A 27,478-nucleotide genomic window follows, 5' to 3' on the forward strand; every position below is an offset into this window, starting at 1 on the left:
ATCTGGACAAAGTGGACTTGATGCCCAACATGATGGAGGCAGCCATTTTGTGGGCCATAATAATAAGCACAAGTTCATATTTTAACCCTTTATCCACCGCAACCATTTACTGTTTTTGCTTTAAAAGTTCTGGCACTTGGAAGGCGGGGGAGAGGGTTTTTTTCCTATGTTTTGTTGCAAACAAAATTGTTGCAAATTGTTTTAAATGCCACCATGTAATTTACAGTACATTGTACTGAAATGCAATAGAAAATATTTATTTAGCTTGTTGTGTAAAATGCATAAAAAAACCCCCATTTTTTTTCTTTTTATACTGCTACCATGGTGCGGAAAAAATGACTATTAATTAACTTTAATATGCTGTGTAAATTATTACGGTGATACCCGATTTATTTAGTTTTATTATTTTATTAAAAAAAAATAAGTTATTATACGGTTTAGAATATTAAAAAAAATTATGGGTCTTTCAAAAAGGTAAAAAAACCAAAAAAATAGTTAAAAAAACCCAAAAAACTGTTGTGTCAGGGCTTTTTTTTTTTTTCTTCAGGAAGCGATGGAGGTTTGTTTGGCACTAAATTGGGGGAAGCGTGACCTGCTCTATTTTCTTAGTGAAATTAGATGACTAAAAAAAAAAAATTAAGCTGAGGGAATTGTTTTAAATTAAGAAAAAAAATAAATAATAATAAAAGAAATAAAAAAGATAAAAATGCGTGTTATATATATGTGTGTTTATATATATATATATATATATATATATATATATATATATATATATATATATATATATATATATATATATATATAGTGTGTATGTGTATATATATATATATATATATATCACACACACTATATATTATATATATATATTATATAAAAAATAATAATTTTTATATATATGTGTGTGTATATACACATATATATACACACACACATATATATATAAAAATTATTATTTTTTTAATCTCTGACTTTATTTTTTTCTGGACCTGTGTATTGTAATTTAGTAATTTTAGCAATCTCCTATGAAGACCCTCAGGGAGGACGCCGCTCCCTCGTCTTGCAATTCGGGGTGGGGAATCAGCTGTATAATACAGCTGGAACCCACCTTGCATGAGTGGGTGAAGCCGTTGGGAAGTGTCAGTACTGCAGTGTAGGGACAGCCTTATTTTACTATGGGTATGATTAAAAACAGGCCACCAATGTAAGTTCCAATAAAGGTTCCCTTAAAGAGCCTTTCGAGCACATTCATTGCCCAATATTGTACCGTGCATGCGCCGTTGTGAATCTGAACTAATTTTGCGCATGCACAGAATACGTTTGCATGTGTTGCTGTACGGCAGAACTAAAGGGGGGACAATGAAAAGCTCCATTAAAGGGGTTCCCCTCATTACCCACATTTACCCCAGCTAAGCAGCGGCACATGTGCTTTGCTCTTCCGCTCCGGTGTCCGTTATATAACTGCTATATAGTTGGTCATGTGGTGTGGAGCATAACATGGGCTTCCTAATAACTTACCAGGCGTACCCGCTGGGTTGGTCGACTAGATGACTTTGGGGAGATTGGCGCACATGCTCTAGTATTTTTGTATATGTTGTGAGCCCTTACATTACCTCTGAATAACGACATTATGACTTCCCACAAAATGGCTCCCCCAATTTTGTGTGGGCAACAAGTACACGTGAATACTATAACATCCGGGGGCAATTACCCTGTAATATGTAATAAAAGTGACAGTCATATTTTCTCTTTACAATAAAATATATACTTTTCTTTAATAGCAATGAAAATTAGATTTCTCTCTAAAATACATGAGACCACGTTGTTCTAGTGCATCGACCACCATGCTGGGCCCACAATTTAAAAATGAGGTGGCGCAGTCGCCCATAGCAACCAATCAGATTTCCTCATTCACTATCCGACCTGTACAGGCTAAATGTAAGCTGCAGTCTGATTGGTTGCTATGGGCGAGACTCCTTGGTGACTGTACTAGTTTCAGGCCTACATTTTGGCTGCAGCCTGATTGTGTTTACCACAGATCTATGCCAAAAAGTCAAGAGGAAAATAGACCCGTAGTTCATAGTAACCGATAAGATGAAGTCCTTCTTTTTCTGAGTTACACTGTACTTGCCACCTTTGCTCGGTTGGCATCTTGTGCGAGGCCAAAAATCACCACAAGACCACGTTCCCTTTTCAAGTCCATATCTATTACCCGTCCCTCTATGCCTCGCTCTAGGACTGTAGCAAAAAATGTGTCTCCCCTTTTTCCGGAGATGCGGCCAGTATAGGTTACACAAAAAAAATGGCCAACTGTCCCAGATTTACCAGACCAGCCCAAAATGGGGCATAGTTTATGTAAACCCCAGGTGGTTGTTGTTGGGACGGGTGGAACCTAAGTCCAGGAATTTTGGGAACTAGTCGGTTACTATGAGCAACACCACCTTTTTGCTTCGATTTCCATATATAAGCTCCACTTTTTTCTTAGGGCCCTTTCACATTGCGTTCTGACTTCCGTTATGTCCCATCCATCTGAATTCCCCCGCAAAACAGATTTCGGATGCATGCGCTGACGGTGCCATTGACTATAATGGTGCAGAGGAAGTCAGTGTATGCTCTGTCTTGCACCATTTTCAGGAGTATACGCTTTCTGCAGGCGGACACCAAGATGTAGTCTACTATGTCCACCTGATGGAAAATGGTGCATAACAGAGCACAAGGTGACTCCCTCTGCACCATTATAGTCAATGGCCCAATCAGCGCATGAGTCCAAAATACGTTTTGCAGGGGGATTCGGACAAAAGCCCTGGTGGGACCACTGTACGGAGATCACAACGCAGTGTGAAGTTGGCCTACTTCATACCTGACTGCATGAAAAGACAAAATGATACAAAAACACCATTTTAAAAAAATAAATCAAAAACATTTCCGGTCTGAATGGCCATGAAACGCACAAACGGTGGGTTGGTTGGTGGTCATGAGATCAGTTCACTGGACATTAGACATTCAGGTTCAATGCACTTCATTCTGCGTACCGCAGACATATTGCTTTGAATTTGCGCACTCTAACGGTAAAGTGCTAAGGACGGAGGTGGAGTTCCAAAAAAAAGCAAAAAAACCTCACAATTTCGGATTGTATACAGATCCATATGTGACCCTGGAGATTGAGGGCAACTCGCCCTCACAATTAACGTATATCTATGATTGTCGAGCAACAGAGATTGTGGAAAATAAAGTCCGGAGTTGATCGGGATCCGGTCGTGTCAGAGGTTTCGCTCTAATCTCAGTACATAATGATGAATTAAAACAACAATAAAAGAAATAAGTTAAATAAAATAACTAAAATCACACTGAACATGACGTCTGTGAGAAATACACAACACGGCTCCTGCGCCGAACCCATAAACCCACACCTATCACAGGCTGCAATTTTCTGGGCCGATGCACGCAATCAGTCACTACTAGGCCGAAGCCACGCTTTGGGTGAGCGATTGTCCTTGTGCCAGGATTTCCCAACATGAAGGGCTTCAAAATGACCGCCATAAGCATAAATGGATGAAATTAATGAACCAGGGTCGACAGAACTATACTGACGGGTTATGCTGAACACCAAGCAATGGCTTACACCATGATGACGTTACGATCCAGTGTAAACACTTCAATAACACCCTGGACATGAACAAGTCGCACATTTTATGTACAAAATAAAAAATATATTTAAAAAAAAATTTTTTTTTACTCCTGCTCGAATTCACAAGTCTACTGATACCAGGTTGATAAATAAGGTAGTATCTGCGGAAAAGGCAGGACGCACTGTTCTACGACATGAACATATGTATATACATTTCTACACGGCACACAACTAATGTGGATTAAAAAAAAAAAATGAAAAAAATAAAACATCAGATACATCTTTACAGAGAAAAAATAAAATCGACGAGAGCCGTCGTATGAGAGGTGAACGTCAAGAACGCATGTAAACTAGCCCCGGCTGCGGAGACCATATGTGCAAGATCAGGGCAGTCGTGTGCCCAAGGGGATCCGACAGAAATATTCAGACACGAGCAAGAGGACAGCGCGGCCTACGGGCCCTAAATAGCCGGACACGAGGGAATCCAAAAATACAGCTACCGCGGGGCTAAGCACAGTGAGCAGGTCGCTAGAGGAAGAAGAAAGTATCTACCATGGAAGCAAATCGCAAATGGGGTGAAGTTACTTAAGATACAGCCATCGTCTCTGAAGGTCGGCCACAGCTTGTGTGGTCTTGAGTGCGTCTCCGTACATGTCGGGATTAAGAAGCTAGTGGTTCCAGCACGTGCCGAGTCCACCTGGCGGGGCTTCCAGGAGATGGAAAGTAAGGCTTCCTGTAAGTTAGACGGGGGGTGATGAGAAAGGTGCAGGTTTCCCCCCAGAACAGGGGGTAAGGAAGTTTAGGATTTAAAAATAATAATAAAAAAAAAAAAGGAGCAAATAAAAGGTTTTTTTGTGGGAAAAAGTCCTCTTCTTACACGGCCGTTTCCTGATCCTCCCTCTGGATCATCTGATAGTGCTGCTTGTTCTCCAGGTACGCAGCTAGCTCCGAGTCCTTCGCCTTCTCAGCCCGGTTTTTTGGAGTGTCCCCCTGAAATACAGATTCAATTGTTTTTATACTTTTGTATATTTTATGTGTTTCAGTGAGAACATTTACCGCAGCGCTGTACACAGACGTCGCCCCCTGACCTGGCTGTCGTAAAAAAAAAAAAAAAAAGAAAAGAAGAAGGCACAACTCTGTTTCAGAAGGGAGAGGATCGTTCACTTATCTCCGGCAGTAGACATAAGACATTGGGTCAGATTTACTACCGCGCTTACACAATCTAAACAGGTGCCATTTTGCCCCTATTTGGTAAATTTGGCGCATGTTTAGACTGTCTGGACTAAGTACATCATTTATTACGTGGCTTACTTTGGGTCACTAGGTTGTGCCAAACTGTGGTGCAATTTTGATGCTTGGGATCTCAATTTAGGGCAATCCCTTTAGCTGCCCACTTTCCGGTAGGCCATGGCCTTTGTTGAGCATTCCTAAAAAATGGGTGACTAAAACAATGCTATATCTGGAGTAAGACATGGCACACGTTTAACATTTTTGGCCCAAATAGAGACAGATTTGTGTATCTTTATGATTGAGCCCCACTGTATCAGATTTGCCGGGAGTAACATTTTTAGGTCATATATAGTGTTGAGCGGACCCGGATCGGCAAAATCCGGATCCGCGCGGTTTGAGCGGCAGATCCGAGTCCGAAGCGGACGCGGGATTCCGGGTGCACGATTCTCTTTCTCTCTCCTCCTTCTCCCACCCCCCCCCCCGGATTCCGCTCCCCATTGACATATATGGGGCCGGATTCCGGATCCGCCGGACCCGGATTATTGACAGTCCGCTCAACTCTAGTCATATATTCACATAGGTCATCCATACTTATATCCCGAATTGTGCATGAGATTTTATGTCTCATCTACTTGCAGCAGAGAAAATACATCCCTGGTGATTTGTCAATTTAGGTTTCGGATTTGCCTCGGCATCATCGGAGAAGCGTAGGGAAAGTGAAGCTGGTCAGATCCAGCAACACGGCCAGATTCACAGCAGCGTTTACAAGCTCTAAAACAAAGAGCTTGCAAGTGTTGTACCCTTTGCCTTGGAGACCGGCCTCCGCTGATACACTGCAGCAGTGGTCGGTAAACGTAGGCAACAAACTAGAGAAAATTTAAGTCCTCTCCGTTAACAGCAGAATTTTTTTTATTTTAAGAGGTAAATTGCAAAGTTGTCTCCTTTTACAAGCACGTTTCAATTTTGGCTATTTTTGATGTTGAGAGAACCCTTTTAAGCAGCGCTTCTCTGTCCTATCACCTTTCTTAGTGTCACGCCGTAGGGGATAGCTGTAGTACCTAGACTCATTTAGGCCCCCCCTATTAGTTGTGGCCGGCTGCCCTCTGCCCTGTTTACACTCATTTCTCGGAACAAACATGAGTCATCCCATTCCCAGAAATAGGAAAAATTTGGGGGAAGGACTGAAAGCGCTGGATCTATGGTGTCTATGTGTGGACTGATGAAAGCTAATCTCCGGAGTACCATGGACATCAGGGGGTTAATCAGAGATCAGTAAAGGACCTTGGGACCTGACGACCTCCAGTAGGCTAGGTTTTATTTGTCTGTGATGGGAAAGATTTCTGAAGTCAAATATAATATAAAAATGTCTCTAATACCCTGTACTGAGCAATTTATTAATTTCTCTCTTTAATTATCAGATACCATTTGTTTTATAAAGACCTCCAAGCCCCCTACATAATGCTATAGCTAAAATACTGCTCTTACTGCCGGCATGCAGTCACCACTAGAGGTAGCTCCCTGCATGCAAGTTTACAGATTGAGCTCAATGACAACACAGTGTGCAGGAGCTCCCCCTAGTGGTGGCTGCAGCTCTAAGCTATCATACAGTTACATATAGGTAATGCAATGCAATGTTGGCACCTTAGAGGGGTCCTCAAGAATCTAATAGTAATTTGTAGGTGCACACAGAATAGGTTTTTTGATTAATATAATTGAACGACAAACATTGATCAAGTTTCTTAACATCTTTAATGCCGCTATAACCTTTAATAGCTTCCCATTTGCAAAATGTTAAAGGAGGGTTCTTCTTTTAGGCAAAGCATCAAGTGTAAAAGGCTGAGCGTTCGCCCAGTGGTAACACAGCTCTGCCACAAGCCATTACAGTGACGGGCTGCAGAGCCCGTCTCACTGACCCATCATTAGAGGAGCCGTCCCAGGACCAGCCGGTGTAAGGAATGCACATTAAACCTGCAGCTGCAGGGCAGGGGGGCAATCTGAGAGCGAGGGGGGCGGCGAGGCTGACGGCAGCTGTCTGGAATTCCTCAGCTTCTGTCTTAACCCCTATGCTAACAATTCCCGCTTTTCTGCGCCCCCTCCTCATCTGCCGTTCCTGCCAGGCACCTCTGTATTCGCAGCGGTCTAGTGGGGGCAAAGAAGGAAGGGGGTAGAGGATTTAAGGGGTACAGCTTGCCGTGTAACCAGGAGCCCTTATGTGATCCCGAGCAGTGGAGCACCTGGAATGCTTCATATAAGCAAACCTGATTTATCCACACAAGTCTGTCTGCGGCGATGCAAAAACGGACAAAAATATCAAAGGATGAAAAAAGGAATTAAAAATATTAAAGGTGGGATGTGTCACTAGCACCTATCATCATCCGGGGGGCACAGCCTGGTGGAGCCGTGGCACAGTCCGGGCCTGATTATTTCATTCTGTCAGCCAGAACGGAGGGAGGGGGGGGGAGCTGTACAAGGAAAAAAAAAACCTGTCTCTGGAGGACCCGACGCGTCCATGCATTGCTTTTCTAATCTGGCTCTGGAGGACCCGGCGCGTCCATGCATTGCTTTTCTAATCTGGCTCTGGAGGACCCGGCGCGTCCATGCATTGCATTTCTAATCTGGCTCTGGAGGACCCGGCGCGTCCATGCATTGCATTTATAATCTATGTCTGGAAGACCCGGCGCGTCCATGCATTGTATTTCCAATCTGTCTCTGGAGGACCCGGCGCGTCCATGGATTGCATATATAATCTGTCTCTGGAGGACCCTGCGCGTCCATGCATTGTATTTCCAATCTGTCTCTGGAGGACCCGGCGTGTCCATGGATTGCATATATAATCTGTCTCTGGAGGACCCGGCGTGTCCATGGATTGCATATATAATCTGTCTCTGGAGGACCCGGCGTGTCCATGGATTGCATATATAATCTGTCTCTGGAGGACCCGGCGTGTCCATGGATTGCATATATAATCTGTCTCTGGAGGACCCGGCGTGTCCATGGACTGCATATATAATCTGTCTCTGGAGGACCCGGCGTGTCCATGGATTGCATATATAATCTGTCTCTGGAGGACCCGGCGCGTCCATGCATTGCATATATAATCGGTATTTGGGAGGACCCGGCGCGTCCATTCATTGCATATATAATCTGTCTCTGGAGGACCCGACGCGTCCATTCATTGCATATATAATCTGTCTCTGGAGGACCCGACATGTCCATGCATTGCATATATAATCTGGCTCTGGTGGACACGGCGCGTCCATGCATTGCATTTACAATCTGGCTCTGGAGGACCCGGCGCGTTCATGCATTGCATATATAATCTGTCTCTGGAGGACCCGACGCGTCCATGCATTGCATTAATAATCTGGCTCTGGAGGACCCGGCGTGTCCATGGATTGCATATATAATCTGTCTCTGGAGGACCCGGTGCGTCCATGCATTGCATTTATAATCTGTCTCTGGAGGACCTGGCGCGTCCATGCATTGCATATATAATCTGGCTCTGGAGGACCCGGCGCGTCCATGCATTGCATATATAATCTGTCTCTGGAGGACCCGGCGCGTCCAAGCATTGCATATATAATCGGTCTCTGGGGGACCCGGCGCGTTCCTGCATTGCATATATAATCTGTCTCTGGACAACCTGGCGCGTTCCTGCATTGCATATATAATCTGTCTCTGGAGGACCCGGCGCGTTCCTGCATTGCATATATAATCTGTCTCTGGTGGACCCGGCGTGTCCATGCATTGCATATATAATCTGTGTCTGGAGGACCCGGCGTATCCATTCATTGCATTTATAATCTGTCTCTGGAGGACCCGGTGCGTCCATGCATTGCATATATGATCGGTCTCTGGAGGACCCGGCGCGTTCATGCATTGCATTTATAAATAAGTCTCTGGAGGACCTGCCGCGTTCCTGCATTGCATATATAATCTGTCTCTGGAGGACCCGGCGTGTCCATGGATTGCATATATAATCTGTCTCTGGAGGACCCGGTGCGTCCATGCATTGCATTTATAATCTGTCTCTGGAGGACCTGGCGCGTCCATGCATTGCATATATAATCTGTCTCTAGAGGACCCGGCGCGTCCATGCATTTGATATGTAATCGGTCTCTGGGGGACCCGACATGTCCATGCATTGCATATATAATCTGTCTCTGGAGGACCTGGCGCGTTCCTGCATTGCATATATAATCTGTCTCTGGAGGACCTGGCGCGTTCCTGCATTTGATATATAATCGGTCTCTGGGGGACCCGACATGTCCATGCATTGCATATATAATCTGTCTCTGGAGGACCTGGCGCGTTCCTGCATTGCATATATAATCTGTCTCTGGAGGACCTGGCGCGTTCCTGCATTGCATTTATAATCTGTCTCTGGAGGACCTGGTGCGTCCATGCATTGCATTTATAATCTGGCTCTGGAGGACCCGGCGCATTCCTGCATTGCATATATAATCTGTCTCTGGAGGACCCGGCGTGTCCATGGATTGCATATATAATCTGTCTCTGGAGGACCCGGCGCGTCCATGCATTGCATATATAATCGGTATTTGGGAGGACCCGGCGCGTCCATTCATTGCATATATAATCTGTCTCTGGAGGACCCGACGCGTCCATTCATTGCATATATAATCTGTCTCTGGAGGACCTGGCGCGTTCCTGCATTGCATATATAATCTGTCTCTGGAGGACCTGGCGCGTTCCTGCATTTGATATATAATCGGTCTCTGGGGGACCCGGTGCGTCCATGCATTGCATATATAATCTGTCTCTGGAGGACCTGGTGCGTCCATGCATTGCATTTATAATCTGTCTCTGGAGGACCTGGCGCGTTCCTGCATTGCATATATAATCTGTGTCTGGAAGACCCGGCGTGTCCATGCATTGCATATATAATCTGTCTCTGGAGGACCCGGCGCGTTCCTGCATTGCATATATAATCTGTCTCTGGAGGACCTGGTGCGTCCATGCATTGCATTTATAATCTGTCTCTGGAGGACCCGGCGCATTCCTGCATTGCATATATAATCTGTGTCTGGAAGACCCGGCGTGTTCATGCATTGCATATATAATCTGTCTCTGGAGGACCCGGTGCATCCATGCATTGCATTTATAATCTGTCTCTGGAGGACCCGGCGCGTTCCTGCATTGCATATATAATCTGTCTCTGGAGGACCCGGCGCGTTCATGCATTGCATATATAATCGGTCTCTGGAGGACCCGACGCGTTCATGCATTGCATTTATAATCAGTCTCTGGGGGACCCGACATGTCCATGCATTGCATATATAATCGGTCTCTGGAGGACCCGGCGCGTCCATGCATTGCATTTATGTAAGCCCGCAAGGGTAGGGCCCTCTTCCCTCTGTACTAGTCTGTCTACTGTAACTTGTATACGTATTTTGTATGTAACCCCCTTCTCATGTACAGCACCATGGAATTAATGGTGCTCTATAAATAAATAATAATAATAATAATTTATAATCTGTCTCTGGAGGACCCGGTGCGTCCATGCATTGCATATATAATCTGTCTCTGGAGGACCCGGCGCGTTCCTGCATTGCATATATAATCTGTCTCTGGAGGACCCGGCGCGTTCATGCATTGCATTTATAATCTGTCTCTGGAGGACCTGGCGCGTTCCTGCATTGCATATATAATCTGTCTCTGGAGGACCTGGCGCGTTCCTGCATTTGATATATAATCGGTCTCTGGGGGACCCGACATGTCCATGCATTGCATATATAATCTGTCTCTGGAGGACCTGGCGCGTTCCTGCATTGCATATATAATCTGTCTCTGGAGGACCTGGCGCGTTCCTGCATTTGATATATAATCGGTCTCTGGGGGACCCGGTGCGTCCATGCATTGCATATATAATCTGTCTCTGGAGGACCTGGCGCGTTCCTGCATTGCATATATAATCTGTCTCTGGAGGACCTGGCGCGTTCCTGCATTGCATTTATAATCTGTCTCTGGAGGACCCGACGCGTTCATGCATTGCATATATAATCTGTCTCTGGAGGACCTGGCGCGTTCCTGCATTGCATTTATAATCTGTCTCTGGAGGACCTGGCGCGTTCCTGCATTGCATTTATAATCAGTCTCTGGGGGACCCGACATGTCCATGCATTGCATATATAATCGGTCTCTGGAGGACCCGGCGCGTCCATGCATTGCATTTATAATCTGTCTCTGGAGGACCCGGTGCGTCCATGCATTGCATATATAATCTGTCTCTGGAGGACCCGGCGCGTTCATGCATTGCATATATAACCTGTCTCTGGAGGACCTGCCGCGTCCATTCATTGCATATATAATCTGTCTCTGGGGGACCCGACATGTCCATGCATTGCATATATAATCTGGCTCTGGAGGACCTGACGCCTCCATGCATTGCATTTATAATCTGTCTCTGGAGGACCCGGCGCATTCCTGCATTGCATATATAATCTGTCTCTGGAGGATCCGGCGTGTCCATGCATTGCATATATAATCTCTGTCTGGAGGACCCGGCGCGTCCATGCATTGCATTTATAATCTGTCTCTGGAGGACCCGGCGCGTCCATGCATTGCATATATAATCTCTGTCTGGAGGACCCGGCGCGTTCATGCATTGCAGATATAATCTCTGTCTGGAGGACCCTGATAAAACCAGGAAAACTATGGCAATACATGATGAAAAATTGTTAACTACTTCATTGTCATCAATAAAACACTTCTCTTGCTCTCCACTCCAGAAATTCCACAGTAAGGCCCCACCTGTAGATCTGTTTTCATGAGTGATGCCCCTGCCTGCACGATGTAATGGCAGATGGTGCGCTGACGTAGAGACGCCGCGAGGTGCAGACCCGTCTCCCCACTGAAAGAGAAAAGATTAAAAACTTGAGTCAAAACTTTAATCCTTTTGATAAAAGCACATGATCAGCAATCCCGGAAGAATCCGGATATTACAATCTTTGGTGTCTGTAGCTTTAAGGTCTACAAAAATGATCACATATATGCTAGGACCCCATCAATCCTCAGAATGAGGGTCCTCCATTCTCTTGTGGTTGCACAACTGCAGCTAGCAGGAGATCAATGTGGCTGCTGGTCGCACGTGCGCCCTGATGCATCATTTACAGTTCAGGGTGTGAGGGGTGGTGCCGATAGACGAGCAAAATCAGACCGGGTCCAATCGCCCAAATCAGGGACTTATCTAACAGACAGTCCTGGTGGTCTGGAATTTTAAAGGGGCGTTTACCCCAGGACACATCCCCCAGCATTGATCTTCTGGCCTCTATTGTGCCACTCCTGAAGGAGATGAGAAGTTTCCGGATTTCTTTTTAGTTCCTTTAAATATTAACTTTAGAGAACTTCTTTGACTTAAAGAATTCACAACTTCAAAAAAGGAGAACGTTCATCGCTTCCACTTAAAAAGATGGAAAATCTGCAGGCTATCCTACTGAAGCCGGACCTCTATTGTTCAGATGGGGGCTGATTTTAGGAGTATTCTTCAGTGATATTTAGTCTTATATTTAGAAGGATTGTCCAAACAAAAAAACATGGCTACCCTGTAAGAACAGCGCCACTCCTGTCTACAGGTTGTTTGAGGTATTTCAGCTTTTTACCAGTCACTTCAAAAGGAACTGAGCTGCTATACCAGGCACAACCTGTAGACCAGTGTTTTTAGAAGGTGGCAGCCATGTTTTTCTATTCCTGGACAATGCCTTTAAGTAGTGAATGCTATTAGTTTTTTCAAAAAGAAAGAGAAGCGTTTAATGGGGCTGTAAAGGACCGCATTCCCTCTGGCCTATTTTCCACTCTTTGTGTCTCAGATGAATGAAATCTGAACAGACTATGTCTGCTCGGGATGTTGGGGCCATGCAGGGCCGAGACCTGTGCCACAAAGTCGTCTCCATATAAGACAATACTTTCAGAAAATATTTTATGGAATCACTGGGGGGAAAACTTACTTGTTCTAAAGAAAGGAGCCAAATTCCACTTGTAAGCCAGAACGAATTGGTGCTCTGTCAGATGCTCTAGCCGGCCATCTCCATTAATGTCATAAAGCCGAAATGAAGTAGTAGTGGGCACACTGGACCCTTACTCTACTCTAAATCCTTCAAAATGGGGGCTCAGGACCCCATTCTAATAGCCGGAGGGGATGCCATTAACTGATTAATATTAATGACACATGTTTTAGCAATAACCCTTCATAAAAGTTCCATTTTGGATTATTTAGGAGTTCCCTTCCCACCCTGTGCGGTTTTTGTGATGACCCTGGCCTACAAGGAATATCCTCTGCAGGTTGTGGCTGTGCCGTAATTTGCCGGCGAGGGGCGCACATTCGGAGGGACATTCGGTGTCAGTGAGACCTCGGAGGAGGCCACTTTTTGGCATTTTTACAAGTAACATTCCTCTTCTGAGTCATTTTTTCACATTAATGCCTCTTTATGACCCAGCGGCTCGGCCGTGTAATGAATCTTGGCAGGCGCTCGCTTGTGAAACTTACTTCTTCAGCTCTGCAACATCCAGGATTTCAGATGGAGCTTGACAAGGGAGGAGAGGAAAAAAAAAGACAGACAAATGTTATTGTGGCAGAAGACAACTGGATACGGCCTCAGGCTACACAGATCATATCTGCGTGTGACAGGGGCTTTCAATCAGGATGGCCCGTGGACATCATAGCGGAGGGTCCCGAGCTCAGGACCCCCAGCCGTCCACATATCACTTGGAAAGCCTTTTGTTAACACTACATTCCATGCATCTGGCTGACAGAGGACTGACCCGTCAGAAACAGCCAAAAGTCAGGGGTCTTGGAAGCTCCAAAAGAAATAGGGAGTTACATATAAAGCCAATTCTTAAAGGGTCTGTCCACATTTTCTCTTGCCAATATCAGCAGACGGCAGCGATCAGACGATGGATGGGCCAGCTCCCTTCTGAGAATGTATTCACCATAGCACAGCAATGATTTAAAAGGAGGTCACAGGAGGGGGGGGGACGCTGGAAAATGCTGTTTGCATAACTCTCATTGCAGTGAATAGGAGCGATGGTAATGGTGCAATACAGCTAGTCCCGACCGCCTGTGACCGATGCATAAATGGCCGAGTTGGGTATATAATTTTAATGCCACATACACTCACCATTCTCAATAATATATTTGACAATCTCTTTGCTCCCGGCATTGACGGCGTGATGTAACAGCGTGCAGCCGGCGCCGTCCTTCTGAGATAGGTTCCCGCCAGCGCGGTGAGCGTCTCTGAACTAAGGTCAAGAAGGAGACATGGCTGTGAGAAGCGCTAGAAGAAGCCAGCGAGTCAGGTCCGCATCATGGTACCGGCCCGAAACCAAACTGCAATGGTGCTGCCACATACCCCTATCACTTACACTTTCTAGACAACCTTCCTCACCATTAGGGCCACATTAATCTCAAGGAGATGGTCGTGAGTGAAGGAATTTTAGAAGCCGCCTAGGTGCCCTTATACTCGATGCGGTATTACTTTTTAACTTTGCCCTCTGAAGCGCCCACCAGCAAAGTCATCTCCTCCATGTAGGGCACAGGCAGCGTGACGCCATGATGCTGCCGTCTTATGTGTGTTTTATCCCGTCCTGTAGAGGATGGGCTCGCTGGTTCCCCACAGAGCTACTATAGACAATGACAGTCTGAGAATGTAGGCCAGGGGTGGGGAACCTTTTTTCTGCCGGGGGCCATTTGGAAATTTCTACCAACCTTCGGGGGCCGCAAAAAATTAACAGCTTGAAATTTACCCTAATATATTTGGTCAAACAATTTAACTCACCCCTACACCCCAACTATGGTGGCTAGAGCTGCTTTTCTTTGTTGTGGCTGTGATATTCGGCGATATTGAACATGCTGCTTCTCACAACTGCTTTTCCAGGTTTGTCTCAGTCGGGAGCGCAGTTAACAAATGGGTAAATCATAAACATCACAGGAGGGGCTGGGGGCGTATATACACATCACAGGAGGGGCTGGGGACGTATATAAACATCACAGGAGGGGCTGGGGGCGTATATACACATCACAGGAGGGGCTGGGGGCGTATATACACATCACAGGAGGGGCTGGGGGCGTATATACACATCACAGGAGGGGCTGGGGGCGTATATACACATCACAGGAGGGGCTGGGGGCGTATATACACATCACAGGAGGGGCTGGGGGCGTATATACACATCACAGGAGGGGCTGGGGGCGTATATACACATCACAGGAGGGGCTGGGGGCGTATATACACATCACAGGAGGGGCTGGGGGCGTATATACACATCACAGGAGGGGCTGGGGGCGTATATACACATCACAGGAGGGGCTGGGGGCGTATATACACATCACAGGAGGGGCTGGGGGCGTATATACACATCACAGGAGGGGCTGGGGGCGTATATACACATCACAGGAGGGGCTGGGGGCGTATATACACATCACAGGAGGGGCTGGGGGCGTATATACACATCACAGGAGGGGCTGGGGGCGTATATACACATCACAGGAGGGGCTGGGGGCGTATATACACATCACAGGAGGGGCTGGGACTGCACTGGGGGGACACACAGACAGCACTGGGGTGGTAGGAGTTACACAGCACTGAGAGGCATAAACTGCTGGAAGCCATAAGTCACACAGCCCAGGGAGGCAGGACTTGCACAGCACCAGGAGACATGCACAGCAGGGAGGGAGAGGTATGAGTCACACAGCACAAGAATCAGGGCTCACACAGCCCGGGGAGGCATGCACAGCAGGGAGGCAGGACTTGCACAGCACAGGAGACATGAGTCACACAGCAGGAGGAGACATGCACAGCAGGGAGGCAGGAGTCACACAGCCCGGGGAGGCATGCACAGCAGGGAGGCAGGACTTGCACAGCACCAGGAGAAATGCACAGCAGGGAGGGAGAGGTATGAGTCACACAGCACAAGAATTAGGGCTCACACAGCACTGGAAGGCATGAGTCACACAGCCCGGGAGACATGCACAGCACGAGGAGACCTGCACAGCAGGGAGGCATGAGTCACACAGCCAGGGAAGGCAGGATACACTCAGCATGGTGAGGCATGCACAGCAAGGAGGCATGATTCACACAGCCCAGGGAGGCATGCACAGCAGGGAGGCAGGACTCGCACACCACGAGGAGATATGCACAGCAGGGAGGCAGGAGTCACACAGCCCGGGGAGGCATGCACAGCAGGGAGGCAGGAGTCACACAGCCCGGGGAGGCATGCACAGCAGGGAGGCAGGACTTGCACACCACGAGGAGACATGCACAGCAGGGAGGCAGGAGTCACACAGCCCGGGAGACATGCACAGCAGAGAGGCAGGACTTGCACAGCACGAGGAGACATGCACAGCAGGGAGGCATGAGTCACACAGCCAGGGAAGGCAGGATACACTCAGCATGGTGAGCCATGCACAGCAAGGAGGCATGATTCACACAGCCCAGGGAGGCATGAGTCACACAGCCCGGGGAGGCATGCACAGCAGGGAGGCAGGATTAACTCAGCATGGTGAGGCATGCACAGCAAGGAGGCATGAGTCACACAGCACGGGGAGGCAGGACTCGCACAGCCCGGTGAGGCATGAAAAGCAGAGAGACAGGAGTAAGATAGCACATACAGCAGGGAATCCGGTAAAGCTGCTCCTCTTCTTCTGTGGGACAGGAGCACACAGCGTGAGCGTGTCTCACGTTTATCCCGCCCACAAAGTACGTCGGAAGAACACTGGTACAGGCCACTGTGCTGAGAGCCTATGCTATGCGCACCACAATGTGTGATTTAAAGGGCCGGCAGCCGACATGATCGTGGCTGCCGTGGGAGTAGTCACCAGCAATGTGCCCAGGGGCCATATAAAAAGTCATCGCGGGCCGCATACGGCCCGCGGGCCTGAGGTTCCCCACCCCTGATGTAGGCCATAGACTAGGAACAGGTTGCCCCCCTGGTCTAGATATATGTGCTACCCCCCCCCCCTTGGTCTAGATATGTGCTCCCACCCGGTCTAGAAATGTGGCCTCCTTGGTCTAGTAGATATGTGCACCCCCCCTTCCCCGGTCTAGATATGTGAACCCCCCCTTCCCCGGTATAGATATGTGTCTCCCTTGGTCTAGGTATGCGCCCCCACCTCCCGGTCTAGATATGTGGCCCCCTTGGTCTAGATATGTGGCCCCCTTGGTCTAGATATGTGGCCCCCTTGGTCTAGTAGATATGTGCACCCCCCCTTCCCCGGTATAGATATGTGTCCCCCTTGGTCTAGGTATGCGCCCCCCCTCCTGGTCTAGATATGTGGCCCCCTTGGTCTGGATATGTGGCCCCCTTGGTCTGGATATGTGGCCCCCTTGGTCTGGATATGTGGCCCCCTTGGTCTGGATATGTGGCCCCCTTGGTCTAGATATGTGGCCCCCTTGGTCTAGATATCTGATCTGTAACAATCCAGCCCTTCTCGTACCTTTTCAGGATCATCATTTTTTGCAGATTCCAATAAAGTTTCATCTAGAGAGGAAAAAAAAAGGATTAAAAACAAACTTGCACGGACGTGGTATTTAATAAGCGGAGGTGGCGGACACTCACCCGGGCTACAATCTGAGAGGCCATTTCCGTTCCTAAAAACAAAAAAAACATTTATATTAAATTTGATTTACTTCAAGCGTGTAAGTAAAAATAAAAGCCTCCTCCTCCTCATCATCATCATAAAGGGGGAGCACCCACTGCCGCTGCTGTGCAACTACAACTCCCAGCATGCCCGCAACGCTGCACAATGGCTGCCTATCTAATCAGACTGCTTCTTATCCACACAGAGTTCATGGCGGGATGGGTTCTCGTTTGTTCCCAATAATAGTCACCGTGTCCTTCATCAGATGCTGTACAACAACGCCAAAATGCCGAACCGGAGACTTTCCTGCAGATTGGCGCACCCCGACGGCTGCACGTTCCATCCTGGTGTGTCCAGCCTCCGGGAGAGATGCTCTGCAGGCGTCCAGAGAGGCTGATGGCTGGCTGCTGTAATGGATCCGATGGAAGCTTTGTGTGGTTTCTACATTTTTATTAAAGCCAGATGTTCCCTGTGTATGACCGTACACAGGACAGATCCCACGTGTGCGTCTGCCGGTATTCACAGGCCACAAGCCTCGAGCACTGGATTATAAGAGTAATCACACGGATCCCAGGGTGAAGGGATCACTGCGCAGTGCCAGGGTTAAATAATCGATATTCACAGTCAGCCATACACATGAATGCTGATCCCGACACTTCAGCCGGGGCTGTTGTATGACCAACCATTGAACAGTTTCGCCGCTGCCTTCCATTGTGACACCGAGGGTTCTGCAACTCCGACAAGCAAGTTGTAAGAAGTCCAACCGGGCTGAGTTTTTGCACCTTGCGTGCCTCAGAGCCTCAGGGGTCACAACCCGACCCCATTCGCTTCGTACGAGGATCACGCGATGGGTGTCATGGCCAAAGTCCATTGCAAACGTCAAACGAAACCTGAAAACCGCCCCACCACCGTGCGGGAGCCGCCGCCCCACCACCGTGCGGGAGCCGCCGCCCCACCACCGTGCGGGAGCTGCCGCCCCACCACCGTGCGGGAGCCGCCGCCCCACCACCGTGCGGGAGCCCCTGGGATTTCTGGAGCGGGTTCAGCTTCTCTAGAAACATTGGGAAATACTAAAAACCTTCCAAACACTGCGGTGCCACGTCCGGTGTGTGACGGACACCAGTGATGCCGTACAAACCCCCCGACATATGATGGGGTCTGCAAGGTTCATTCACGGCGTCCATCCATTTGCCAGAAGTGTCATATGTGATGAGGAGGTCTCCTGATGGCGATTCTGAGGAGTCAATGCAACGAGCGTCCGTGTCATGACGATTTATCTCCAGAATGATAAACAGCAATCCTTATCAGCACAGACTCGGCCAGGATCGCTGCATAAAGGGAACCTGCCACCAATTTTTCAGCCTATAAGCTGCGGCCACCACCACCGGGCTCTTATATACAGCATTCTATAAGAGCCCAGGCCGGGGGTATAACATAAACAACACTTTATAATACTTACTTAACGGTCGCGCTGCGGTGGATGAGGGCCTAATGGGCGTCTCCGTTATCTGGTGCTGGCACCGCCTCTTTCGGCCATCTTTGTTCTCCTTCTTCTCTAGCCGCGGTGCATGATGGGTCCGACATCATCCACGCTCGCCGGCATTCAGGTCCTGAGCAGATCAAAGTATTGTAGTGCGCCTGCGCAGGACCGGCGAGTGTGTATAACGTAGACGCGTCATGCACCCAGGCTACAGAAAGAGGACGAAGATGGCCGAAAGAGGAGGCGCCGGAGAACGGAGACGCCCATTAGGCCCTCATCCACCGCAGCGCGACCGTTAGGTAAGTATTCTAAAGTGTTTAATATGCTACACCCCCGGCCTGGGCTCTTATATACAGCAGGTTAAAAAAGTGGTGACAGGTTCCCTTTAAAGGGGAATTAACCACTAATATCATTAGAGGATAAATGTGTGATTGTTAGGGGGTTCAAAAGCAGAGCCCCCCATTAATCCCAAAAACAAGTTCCAAGCTAGACTGTGCATGGGTGATCACTGCTCCATTCATGTCTATGGGGCTGCAAAAGAGAACTATTTTACCAGTCCCATAGAGGTGAATGGAATAATGGTCACACATGCTCACTACCGCTCCCTTCACTTGGGGGGCTTTTGGTCCCTGTTCTCAGGATAGGTGGGGGTCCCAGTGGTTGGCCGCCATTTCTCGCTGTGAATAGGCGATAATTGGGTGTAGTTCTCGGTAGATTTTCCATTAATACATCTTGGATAAGTCACTATTTATCACAACCCTTTGTGGGCTCTGGTCCCCGCGGTTTCATGGGACAGGTGAAAGAATGGTTAGGCGGCTTTCACACATCCGGTTTTTGCTGTGCGGCACAATCCGGCTCTTTGCAACCGTTTTTTTTTTGCCGCCGGTTGCGTTTTTTCCGCATAGACTTTCATTAGTGCCGGATTGTGCCGCATGGCCTTGCGTTCAGTCCGTTTTTTGCCGGATGTGGCATATTTAGCCCATGCGGCGGTCGGATGGAACGTTGCCTGGCACGTTTTTTTGTCCGGCAAAAAAAAAAAAAAAACGCATCCGACCAATGCATGCCTATGGATGCCAAATGCGGCAAAACTGCATCCGGCCGCCGCATGCGTTTTTTTGCACTGCGCATGCTCAGTAGCGTGCCAAAACCGGATGGGCCGCATGTAAAAACGTACGCAAAGGATGCGGTTTTTTCGTTGCATAGGATTTGGAGCCGGATTTAGCCGCACTGCAAAAACCAAAGGTGTGAAAGCAGCCTAAAAAGAAATGAGCTATTTTGCATTAGGTTCTTGGAATGCTGGCGACAACTTGTATATCTCACACTAATACTCCTAGAAAGTTGTCAGCCAAGCTGCAGTGTTAAGCCACCAAACATTAGAGGCCAAATATGTCACATCTACCACCTCCTCCTCTCTGCCGCCCTCCCATGCTCCGCTGTAATGTGTGATTAGGAGGGCGGCGCAGATGCAGGCAGGTTTTGCAGGAGGTTCGCAGGGTCCTGGTCTTTCGGTCACGGAATACCAACATGACTATTGTACCGGGGTCCTGCAACTCTTTTTGACTGACCCGATTCCACTAGATTCGTTTCGGAATGAAGAATGCGCGGACCTTATTCTCCCAGTCCTCGGCTGCAAAAACACATAAAAATCTGCCTTTTTCCAGAATGTAAAGCCCCGTCTGCTACACTGAACACAATGCTGTAAAGCTGGGTTTATTATTGCCTTTTACTAGGTTTTATGATTTGGGCAGAGCGGTGCATACAGCGGCGGAGCGGCAGGAGCAGGATGAGCACGGCGGAGCGGCAGGAGCAGGATGAGCACGGCGGAGCGGCAGGAGCAGGATGAGCACGGCGGAGCGGCAGGAGCAGGATGCGCACGGCGGAGCGGCAGGAGCAGGATGCGCACGGCGGAGCGTCAGGAGCAGGATGAGCACAGCAGAGCGGCAGGAGCAGGATGAGCACGGCGGAGCGGCAGGAGCAGGATGAGCACGGCGGAGCGGCAGGAGCAGGATGAGCACGGCAGAGCGGCAGGAGCAGGATGAGCACGGCGGAGCGGCAGGAGCAGGATGAGCACGGCGGAGCGGCAGGAGCAGGATGAGCACGGCGGAGCGGCAGGAGCAGGATGAGCACGGCGGAGCGGCAGGAGCAGGATGAGCACGGCGGAGCGGCAGGAGCAGGATGAGCACGGCGGAGCGGCAGGAGCAGGATGAGCACGGCGGAGCGGCAGGAGCAGGATGAGCACGGCGGAGCGGCAGGAGCAGGATGAGCACGGCGGAGCGGCAGGAGCAGGATGAGCACGGCGGAGCGGCATGAGCACGGCGGAGCGGCAGGAGCAGGATGAGCACGGCGGAGCGGCAGGAGCAGGATGAGCACGGCGGAGCGGCAGGAGCAGGATGAGCACGGCGGAGCAGGATGAGCACAGCGGAGCGGCAGGAGCAGGATGAGCACGCAGGAGCAGGATGAGCACGGCGGAGCAGGATGAGCACGGCGGAGCAGGATGAGCACGGCGGAGCAGCAGGAGCAGGATGAGCACGGCGGAGCAGGATGAGCACGGCGGAGCAGGATGAGCACGGCGGAGCAGGATGAGCACGGCGGAGCAGGATGAGCACGGCGGAGCAGGATGAGCACGGCGGAGCAGGATGAGCACGGCGGAGCAGGATGAGCACGGCGGAGCAGGATGAGCACGGCGGAGCAGGATGAGCACGGCGGAGCAGGATGAGCACGGCGGAGCAGGATGAGCACGGCGGAGCAGGATGAGCACGGCGGAGCAGGATGAGCACGGCGGAGCAGGATGAGCACGGCGGAGCAGCAGGAGCAGGATGAGCACGGCGGAGCGGCAGGAGCAGGATGAGCACGGCGGAGCGGCAGGAGCAGGATGAGCACGGCGGAGCAGGATGAGCACGGCGGAGCAGGATGAGCACGGCGGAGCAGGATGAGCACGGCGGAGCGGCAGGAGCAGGATGAGCACGGCGGAGCGGCAGGAGCAGGATGAGCACGTCGGAGCAGGATGAGCACGGCGGAGCGGCAGGAGCAGGATGAGCACGTCGGAGCAGGATGAGCACGGCGGAGCGGCAGGAGCAGGATGAGCACGGCGGAGCGGCAGGAGCAGGATGAGCACGGCGGAGCAGCAGGAGCAGGATGAGCACGTCCCGCCATTGTTTGCACGCTCACGCCTGGCCGAGCGCATGTGAGATATATGTTTGCACTCATTGTTGCATCTGCAGTATATATAGGAGTCACCACGACCTCCTGCATCTGGAGGACGCGCTCTTGTGGAGGACGCGCTCTTGTGGAGGACGCGCTCTTGTGGAGGACGCGCTCTTGTGGAGGACGCGCTCTTGTGGAGGACGCGCTCTTCTGGAGGACGCGCTCTTCTGGAGGATGCGCTTTTTTGTGGAGGACGCACTTCTGGAGGACGCGATCTTGTGGAGGACGCGCTCTTGTGGAGGACGCGCTCTTGTGGAGGACGCGCTCTTCTGGAGGACGCGCTCTTTTGGAGGACGCGCTCTTTTGGAGGACGCGCTCTTCTGGAGGACGCGCTCTTCTGGAGGACGCGCTCTTGTGGAGGACGCGCTCTTCTGGAGGACGCGATCTTGTGGAGGACGCGCTCTTGTGGAGGACGCGCTCTTGTGGAGGACGTGCTCTTGTGGAGGACGCGCTCTTGTGGAGGACGCGCTCTTCTGGAGGACGCGATCTTGTGGAGGACGTGCTCTTCTGGAGGACGCGATCTTGTGGAGGACGTGCTCTTGTGCGGCCACTCACGGCAGAAATCAGAGGTTTAGGGGAAAGTTACAGGTGATGCAAACAATCTGATGCCGGTTTTGGCTCAGATTTGCAGTGGGTTTCATTATGATGAATGGTAAAAAGTAAGAACCGCCGGGTGCGGAAGAGAGGTCTGGCCTCTTACTCACTTGGTCACTTGCTGCAGATTTGTCATGTGGATGTACAGAAGTAAATTCCTCAGCAAATGACACTAACAGCAAAGTGTAAAAAACAGGCCTCGGAGCAGAAATCCGCCCCAATGTGGCCATATACAATGTGCAGCTTCAAACCCATTTTACTGTTGCACGGCAAATAAAAAAGCAGACTGGTCACTAAAATAGTCCACAGCTCCTCCGCAGACCCAATAATGGGATGTGCATCTCCATGGTAACAGACTACAAATCCACTGCGTAGTCTGACCCTGCAGACAAGCTCTTGTATCTGTGCCCTGTACGTCTTATACACTGGATATTAGCAAAGAATATCAGGCAGATGGTGGGTCACTGACAAAGCCAAAACAAACAGAATTTTAAGTTGCCATTAGTGATGAGCAGGCACTACCATGCATGGTACAAAGCACCCGAGCATGGTAGTGCCCACTCATCACTAGTTACCAGTACTGAGCACCCGAGCATGGTAGTGCCCGCTCATCACTAGTTACCAGTACTGAGCACCCGAGCATGGTAGTGCCCGCTCATCACTAGTTACCAGTACTGAGCACCTGAGCATCATAGTGCCCGCTCATCACTAGTTACCAGTACTGAGCACCCGAGCATGGTAGTGCCCACTCATCACTAGTTACCAGTACTGAGCACCTGAGCATGGTAGTGCCCGCTCATCACTAGTTACCAGTACTGAGCACCCGAGCATGGTAGTGCCCACTCATCACTAGTTACCAGTACTGAGCACCCGAGCATGGTAGTGCCCGCTCATCACTAGTTACCAGTACTGAGCACCCGCGCATGGTAGTACCCGCTCATCACTAGTTACCAGTACTGAGCACCCGAGCGTGGTAGTGCCCGCTCATCACTAGTTACCAGTACTGAGCACCTGAGCATGGTAGTGCCCGCTCATCACTAGTTACCAGTACTGAGCACCCGAGCATGGTAGTACCCGCTCATCACTAGTTACCAGTACTGAGCACCCGAGCATGGTAGTACCCGCTCATCACTAGTTACCAGTACTGAGCACCCGAGCGTGGTAGTGCCCGCTCATCACTAGTTACCAGTACAGAGCACCCGAGCATGGTAGTGCCCGCTCATCACTAGTTACCAGTACTGAGCACCCGAGCATGGTAGTGCCCACTCATCACTAGTTACCAGTACTGAGCACCCGAGCATGGTAGTGCCCGCTCATCACTAGTTACCAGTACTGAGCACCCGAGCATGGTAGTGTCCGCTCATCACTAGTTACCAGTACTGAGCACCTGAGCATGGTAGTGCCCGCTCATCACTAGTTACCAGTACTGAGCACCCGAGCATGGTAGTACCCGCTCATCACTAGTTACCAGTACTGAGCACCCGAGCGTGGTAGTGCCCGCTCATCACTAGTTACCAGTACAGAGCACCCGAGCATGGTAGTGCCCGCTCATCACTAGTTACCAGTACTGAGCACCCGAGCATGGTAGTGCCCACTCATCACTAGTTACCAGTACTGAGCACCCGAGCATGGTAGTGCCCGCTCATCACTAGTTACCAGTACTGAGCACCCGAGCATGGTAGTGCCCGCTCATCACTAGTTACCAGTACTGAGCACCCGAGCATGGTAGTGCCCGCTCATCACTAGTTACCAGTACTGAGCACCCGAACATGGTAGTGCCCACTCATCACTAGTTACCAGTACTGAGCACCTGAGCATGGTAGTGCCCGCTCATCACTAGTTACCAGTACTGAGCACCCGAGCATGGTAGTGCCCGCTCATCACTAGTTACGAGTACTAAGCACCTGAGCATGGTAGTGCCCGCTCATCACTAGTTACTAGTACAGAGCACCCGAGCATGGTAGTGCCCGCTCATCACTAGTTACCAGTACTGAGCACCCGAGCATGGTAGTGCCCACTCATCACTAGTTACCAGTACTGAGCACCCGAGCATGGTAGTGCCCACTCATCACTAGTTACCAGTACTGAGCACCCGAGCATGGTAGTGCCCGCTCATCACTAGTTACCAGTACAGAGCACCCGAGCATGGTAGTGCCCACTCATCACTAGTTACCAGTACTGAGCACCCGAGCATGGTAGTGCCCGCTCATCACTAGTTACCAGTACTGAGCACCCGAGCATGGTAGTGCCCGCTCATCACTAGTTACCAGTACTGAGCACCTGAGCATGGTAGTGCCCACTCATCACTAGTTAGCAGTACTAAGCACCCGAGCATGGTAGTGCCCGCTCATCACTAGTTACCAGTACTGAACACCTGAGCATGGTAGTGCCCGCTCACCACTAGTTACGAGTACTGAGCACCTGAGCGTGGTAGTGCCTGCTCATCACTAGTTACCAGTACAGAGCACCCGAGCATGGTAGTGCCCGCTCATCACTAGTTACGAGTACTGAGCACCCGAGCATGGTAGTGCCCGCTCATCACTAGTTACCAGTACTGAGCACCTGAGCATGGTAGTGCCCGCTCATCACTAGTTACCAGTACTGAGCACCCGAGCATGGTAGTGCCCACTCATCACTAGCTACCAGTACTGAGCACCCGAGCATGGTAGTGCCCGCTCATCACTAGTTACCAGTACTGAGCACCCGAGCATGGTAGTGCCCGCTCATCACTAGCTACCAGTACTGAGCACCGGAGCATGGTAGTGCCCGCTCATCACTAGTTACCAGTACAGAGCACCCGAGCATGGTAGTGCCCGCTCATCTCTAGTTACCAGTACTGAGCACCCGAGCATGGTAGTGCCTGCTCCTCACTAGTTGCCACATTTTGGATATTGCCAACCAATCGAGCCACAACATACCTATGTCCAGATGACATATCCAATTTGGTCAAGAAGCCATCACTACACATTCTGCCCCGGCAAGCAGATCCTCGCTCATGATCAAACACGGCAGGGGAGTCCAGTGGAGAGGACGGTGGTTGTAGTGGAAACTGGAAATGTTGGCTACTTGGGTTTGCCGGGTGGTCCTTGGAGTCGGGCATTGCCGGGGACGTGCCCACAGACTGCGTAATGATTAGCTCCGGGTCCAGGACGTAGAGCTCGTCCTGACAGATTTCCAGCACATAGTTCAAGTGTTCCTGGAAGGAGAAGAAAGACGTAGGAATAACAAGAAAATATGGACACGAACTGAAAGCGAACAACCCATTAACGCCCCCGACCGGAACCCCAATATTAACCCCTGGAGGACTGCTCAGGGGGCTTCATCCTTAGTCATGCACATGGCATGTGTTACTGTGGCTTCTGCTTTTGTGACGTGGGCAGCCAAGTTGTCTTTTCTTATTAACGGGGCGAATGCCGCATCAAGAAAAATGTGGAAGGAAAAAAAGCCATTGTATCTTTGCATTGGAAAAAAGAAGCATAAGGCAGCCCCACTGATCCGTGCCACGTGGATCACAGCGGAGCATATGTCTGTAGATCACGCCGGCCGGGTCACTGATTTGTACGGTACATGTGTCATCTACAGTATGTAAACCCAAATCCTGTCCGCCGCCATTAACTTGAGAGCGGCGGCAGCTATAGGCACAGACGTGGTGTCTAGGTATAGTAAAGTATCCATGCGCTACACAATGAAACCACCTATAGCGCCACCTGGTGGAAAACAACGGAGTTAGCATTTTAACCTCAAAAACGGAACGAGAGAGAAAAAAGTGAATTACAAAGTTTTGGGCATCATCAATTCAATACGAATCGACACCTTGCACAGAAATGCTATGATATGAAACCCATGACCCCCCCAAACATTGAATGCTGGTCACGCATATAGCGCTCATTAGTGGCCCCCGCCAGCTGCAATGCACATCTGGCCTCTGCACAGCATACTGTATCTGGCTGCAATGCACATCTGGCCTCTGCACAGCATACTGTATCTGGCTGCAATGCACATCTGGCCTCTGCACAGCATACTGTATCTTGCTGCAATGCACATCTGGCCTCTGCACAGCATACTGTATCTGGCTGCAATGCACATCTGGCCTCTGCACAGCATACTGTATCTGGCTGCAATGCACATCTGGCCTCTGCACAGCATACTGTATCTGGCTGCAATGCACATCTGGCCTCTGCACAGCATACTGTATCTGGCTGCAATGCACATCTGGCCTCTGCACAGCATACTGCATCTGGCTGCAATGCACATCTGGCCTCTGCACAGCATACTGCATCTGGCTGCAATGCACATCTGGCCTCTGCACAGCATACTGCATCTGGCTGCAATGCACATCTGGCCTCTGCACAGCATACTGCATCTGGCTGCAATGCACATCTGGCCTCTGCACAGCATACTGCATCTTGCTGCAATGCACATCTGGCCTCTGCACAGCATACTGCATCTGGCTGCAATGGACATCTGCACTCTGCACAGCATACTGCATCTGGCTGCAATGGACATCTGGCCTCTGCACAGCATACTGCATCTTGCTGCAATGCACATCTGGTCTCTGCACAGCATACTGCATCTGGCTGCAATGCACATCTGGCCTCTGCACAGCATACTGTATCTGGCTGCAATGCACATCTGGCCTCTGCACAGCATACTGTATCTGGCTGCAATGCACATCTGGCCTCTGCACAGCATACTGTATCTGGCTGCAATGCACATCTGGCCTCTGCACAGCATACTGTATCTGGCTGCAATG

At 49.9% G+C, this 27,478-nt stretch overlaps 1 protein-coding gene across 6 annotated transcripts in view; it reads right to left on the bottom strand.

Annotated features, from left to right (window-relative positions):
* Nucleotides 1–845: 845 nt before the first annotated feature.
* The window catches only part of DGKZ (diacylglycerol kinase zeta), a 197,190-nt gene continuing 170,557 nt past the window's right edge, over nucleotides 846–27,478 (bottom strand). For 4 of the 6 annotated variants that reach the window (XM_075326168.1, XM_075326167.1, XM_075326164.1 and 1 more), the window contains 8 exons: nucleotides 25,644–25,921; nucleotides 17,426–17,457; nucleotides 17,304–17,347; nucleotides 13,990–14,110; nucleotides 13,359–13,395; nucleotides 11,627–11,726; nucleotides 4,503–4,615; nucleotides 846–4,358 (listed from right to left, as the gene is read on the bottom strand). In XM_075326168.1, coding sequence (XP_075182283.1) covers nucleotides 4,286–4,358; nucleotides 4,503–4,615; nucleotides 11,627–11,726; nucleotides 13,359–13,395; nucleotides 13,990–14,110; nucleotides 17,304–17,347; nucleotides 17,426–17,457; nucleotides 25,644–25,921 — 798 coding nt within the window. In that variant the 3' untranslated portion in view covers nucleotides 846–4,285. Of the gene's footprint in view, nucleotides 4,616–11,626; nucleotides 11,727–13,358; nucleotides 13,396–13,989; nucleotides 14,111–17,303; nucleotides 17,348–17,425; nucleotides 17,458–25,643; nucleotides 25,922–27,478 lie in introns of all 6 variants that reach the window. The other 2 variants (XM_075326169.1, XM_075326165.1) reach the window with 1 other exon arrangement.

This window comes from Anomaloglossus baeobatrachus, chromosome 10, assembly GCF_048569485.1.
Source record: "Anomaloglossus baeobatrachus isolate aAnoBae1 chromosome 10, aAnoBae1.hap1, whole genome shotgun sequence".
Classification (NCBI taxonomy): domain Eukaryota; kingdom Metazoa; phylum Chordata; class Amphibia; order Anura; family Aromobatidae; genus Anomaloglossus; species Anomaloglossus baeobatrachus.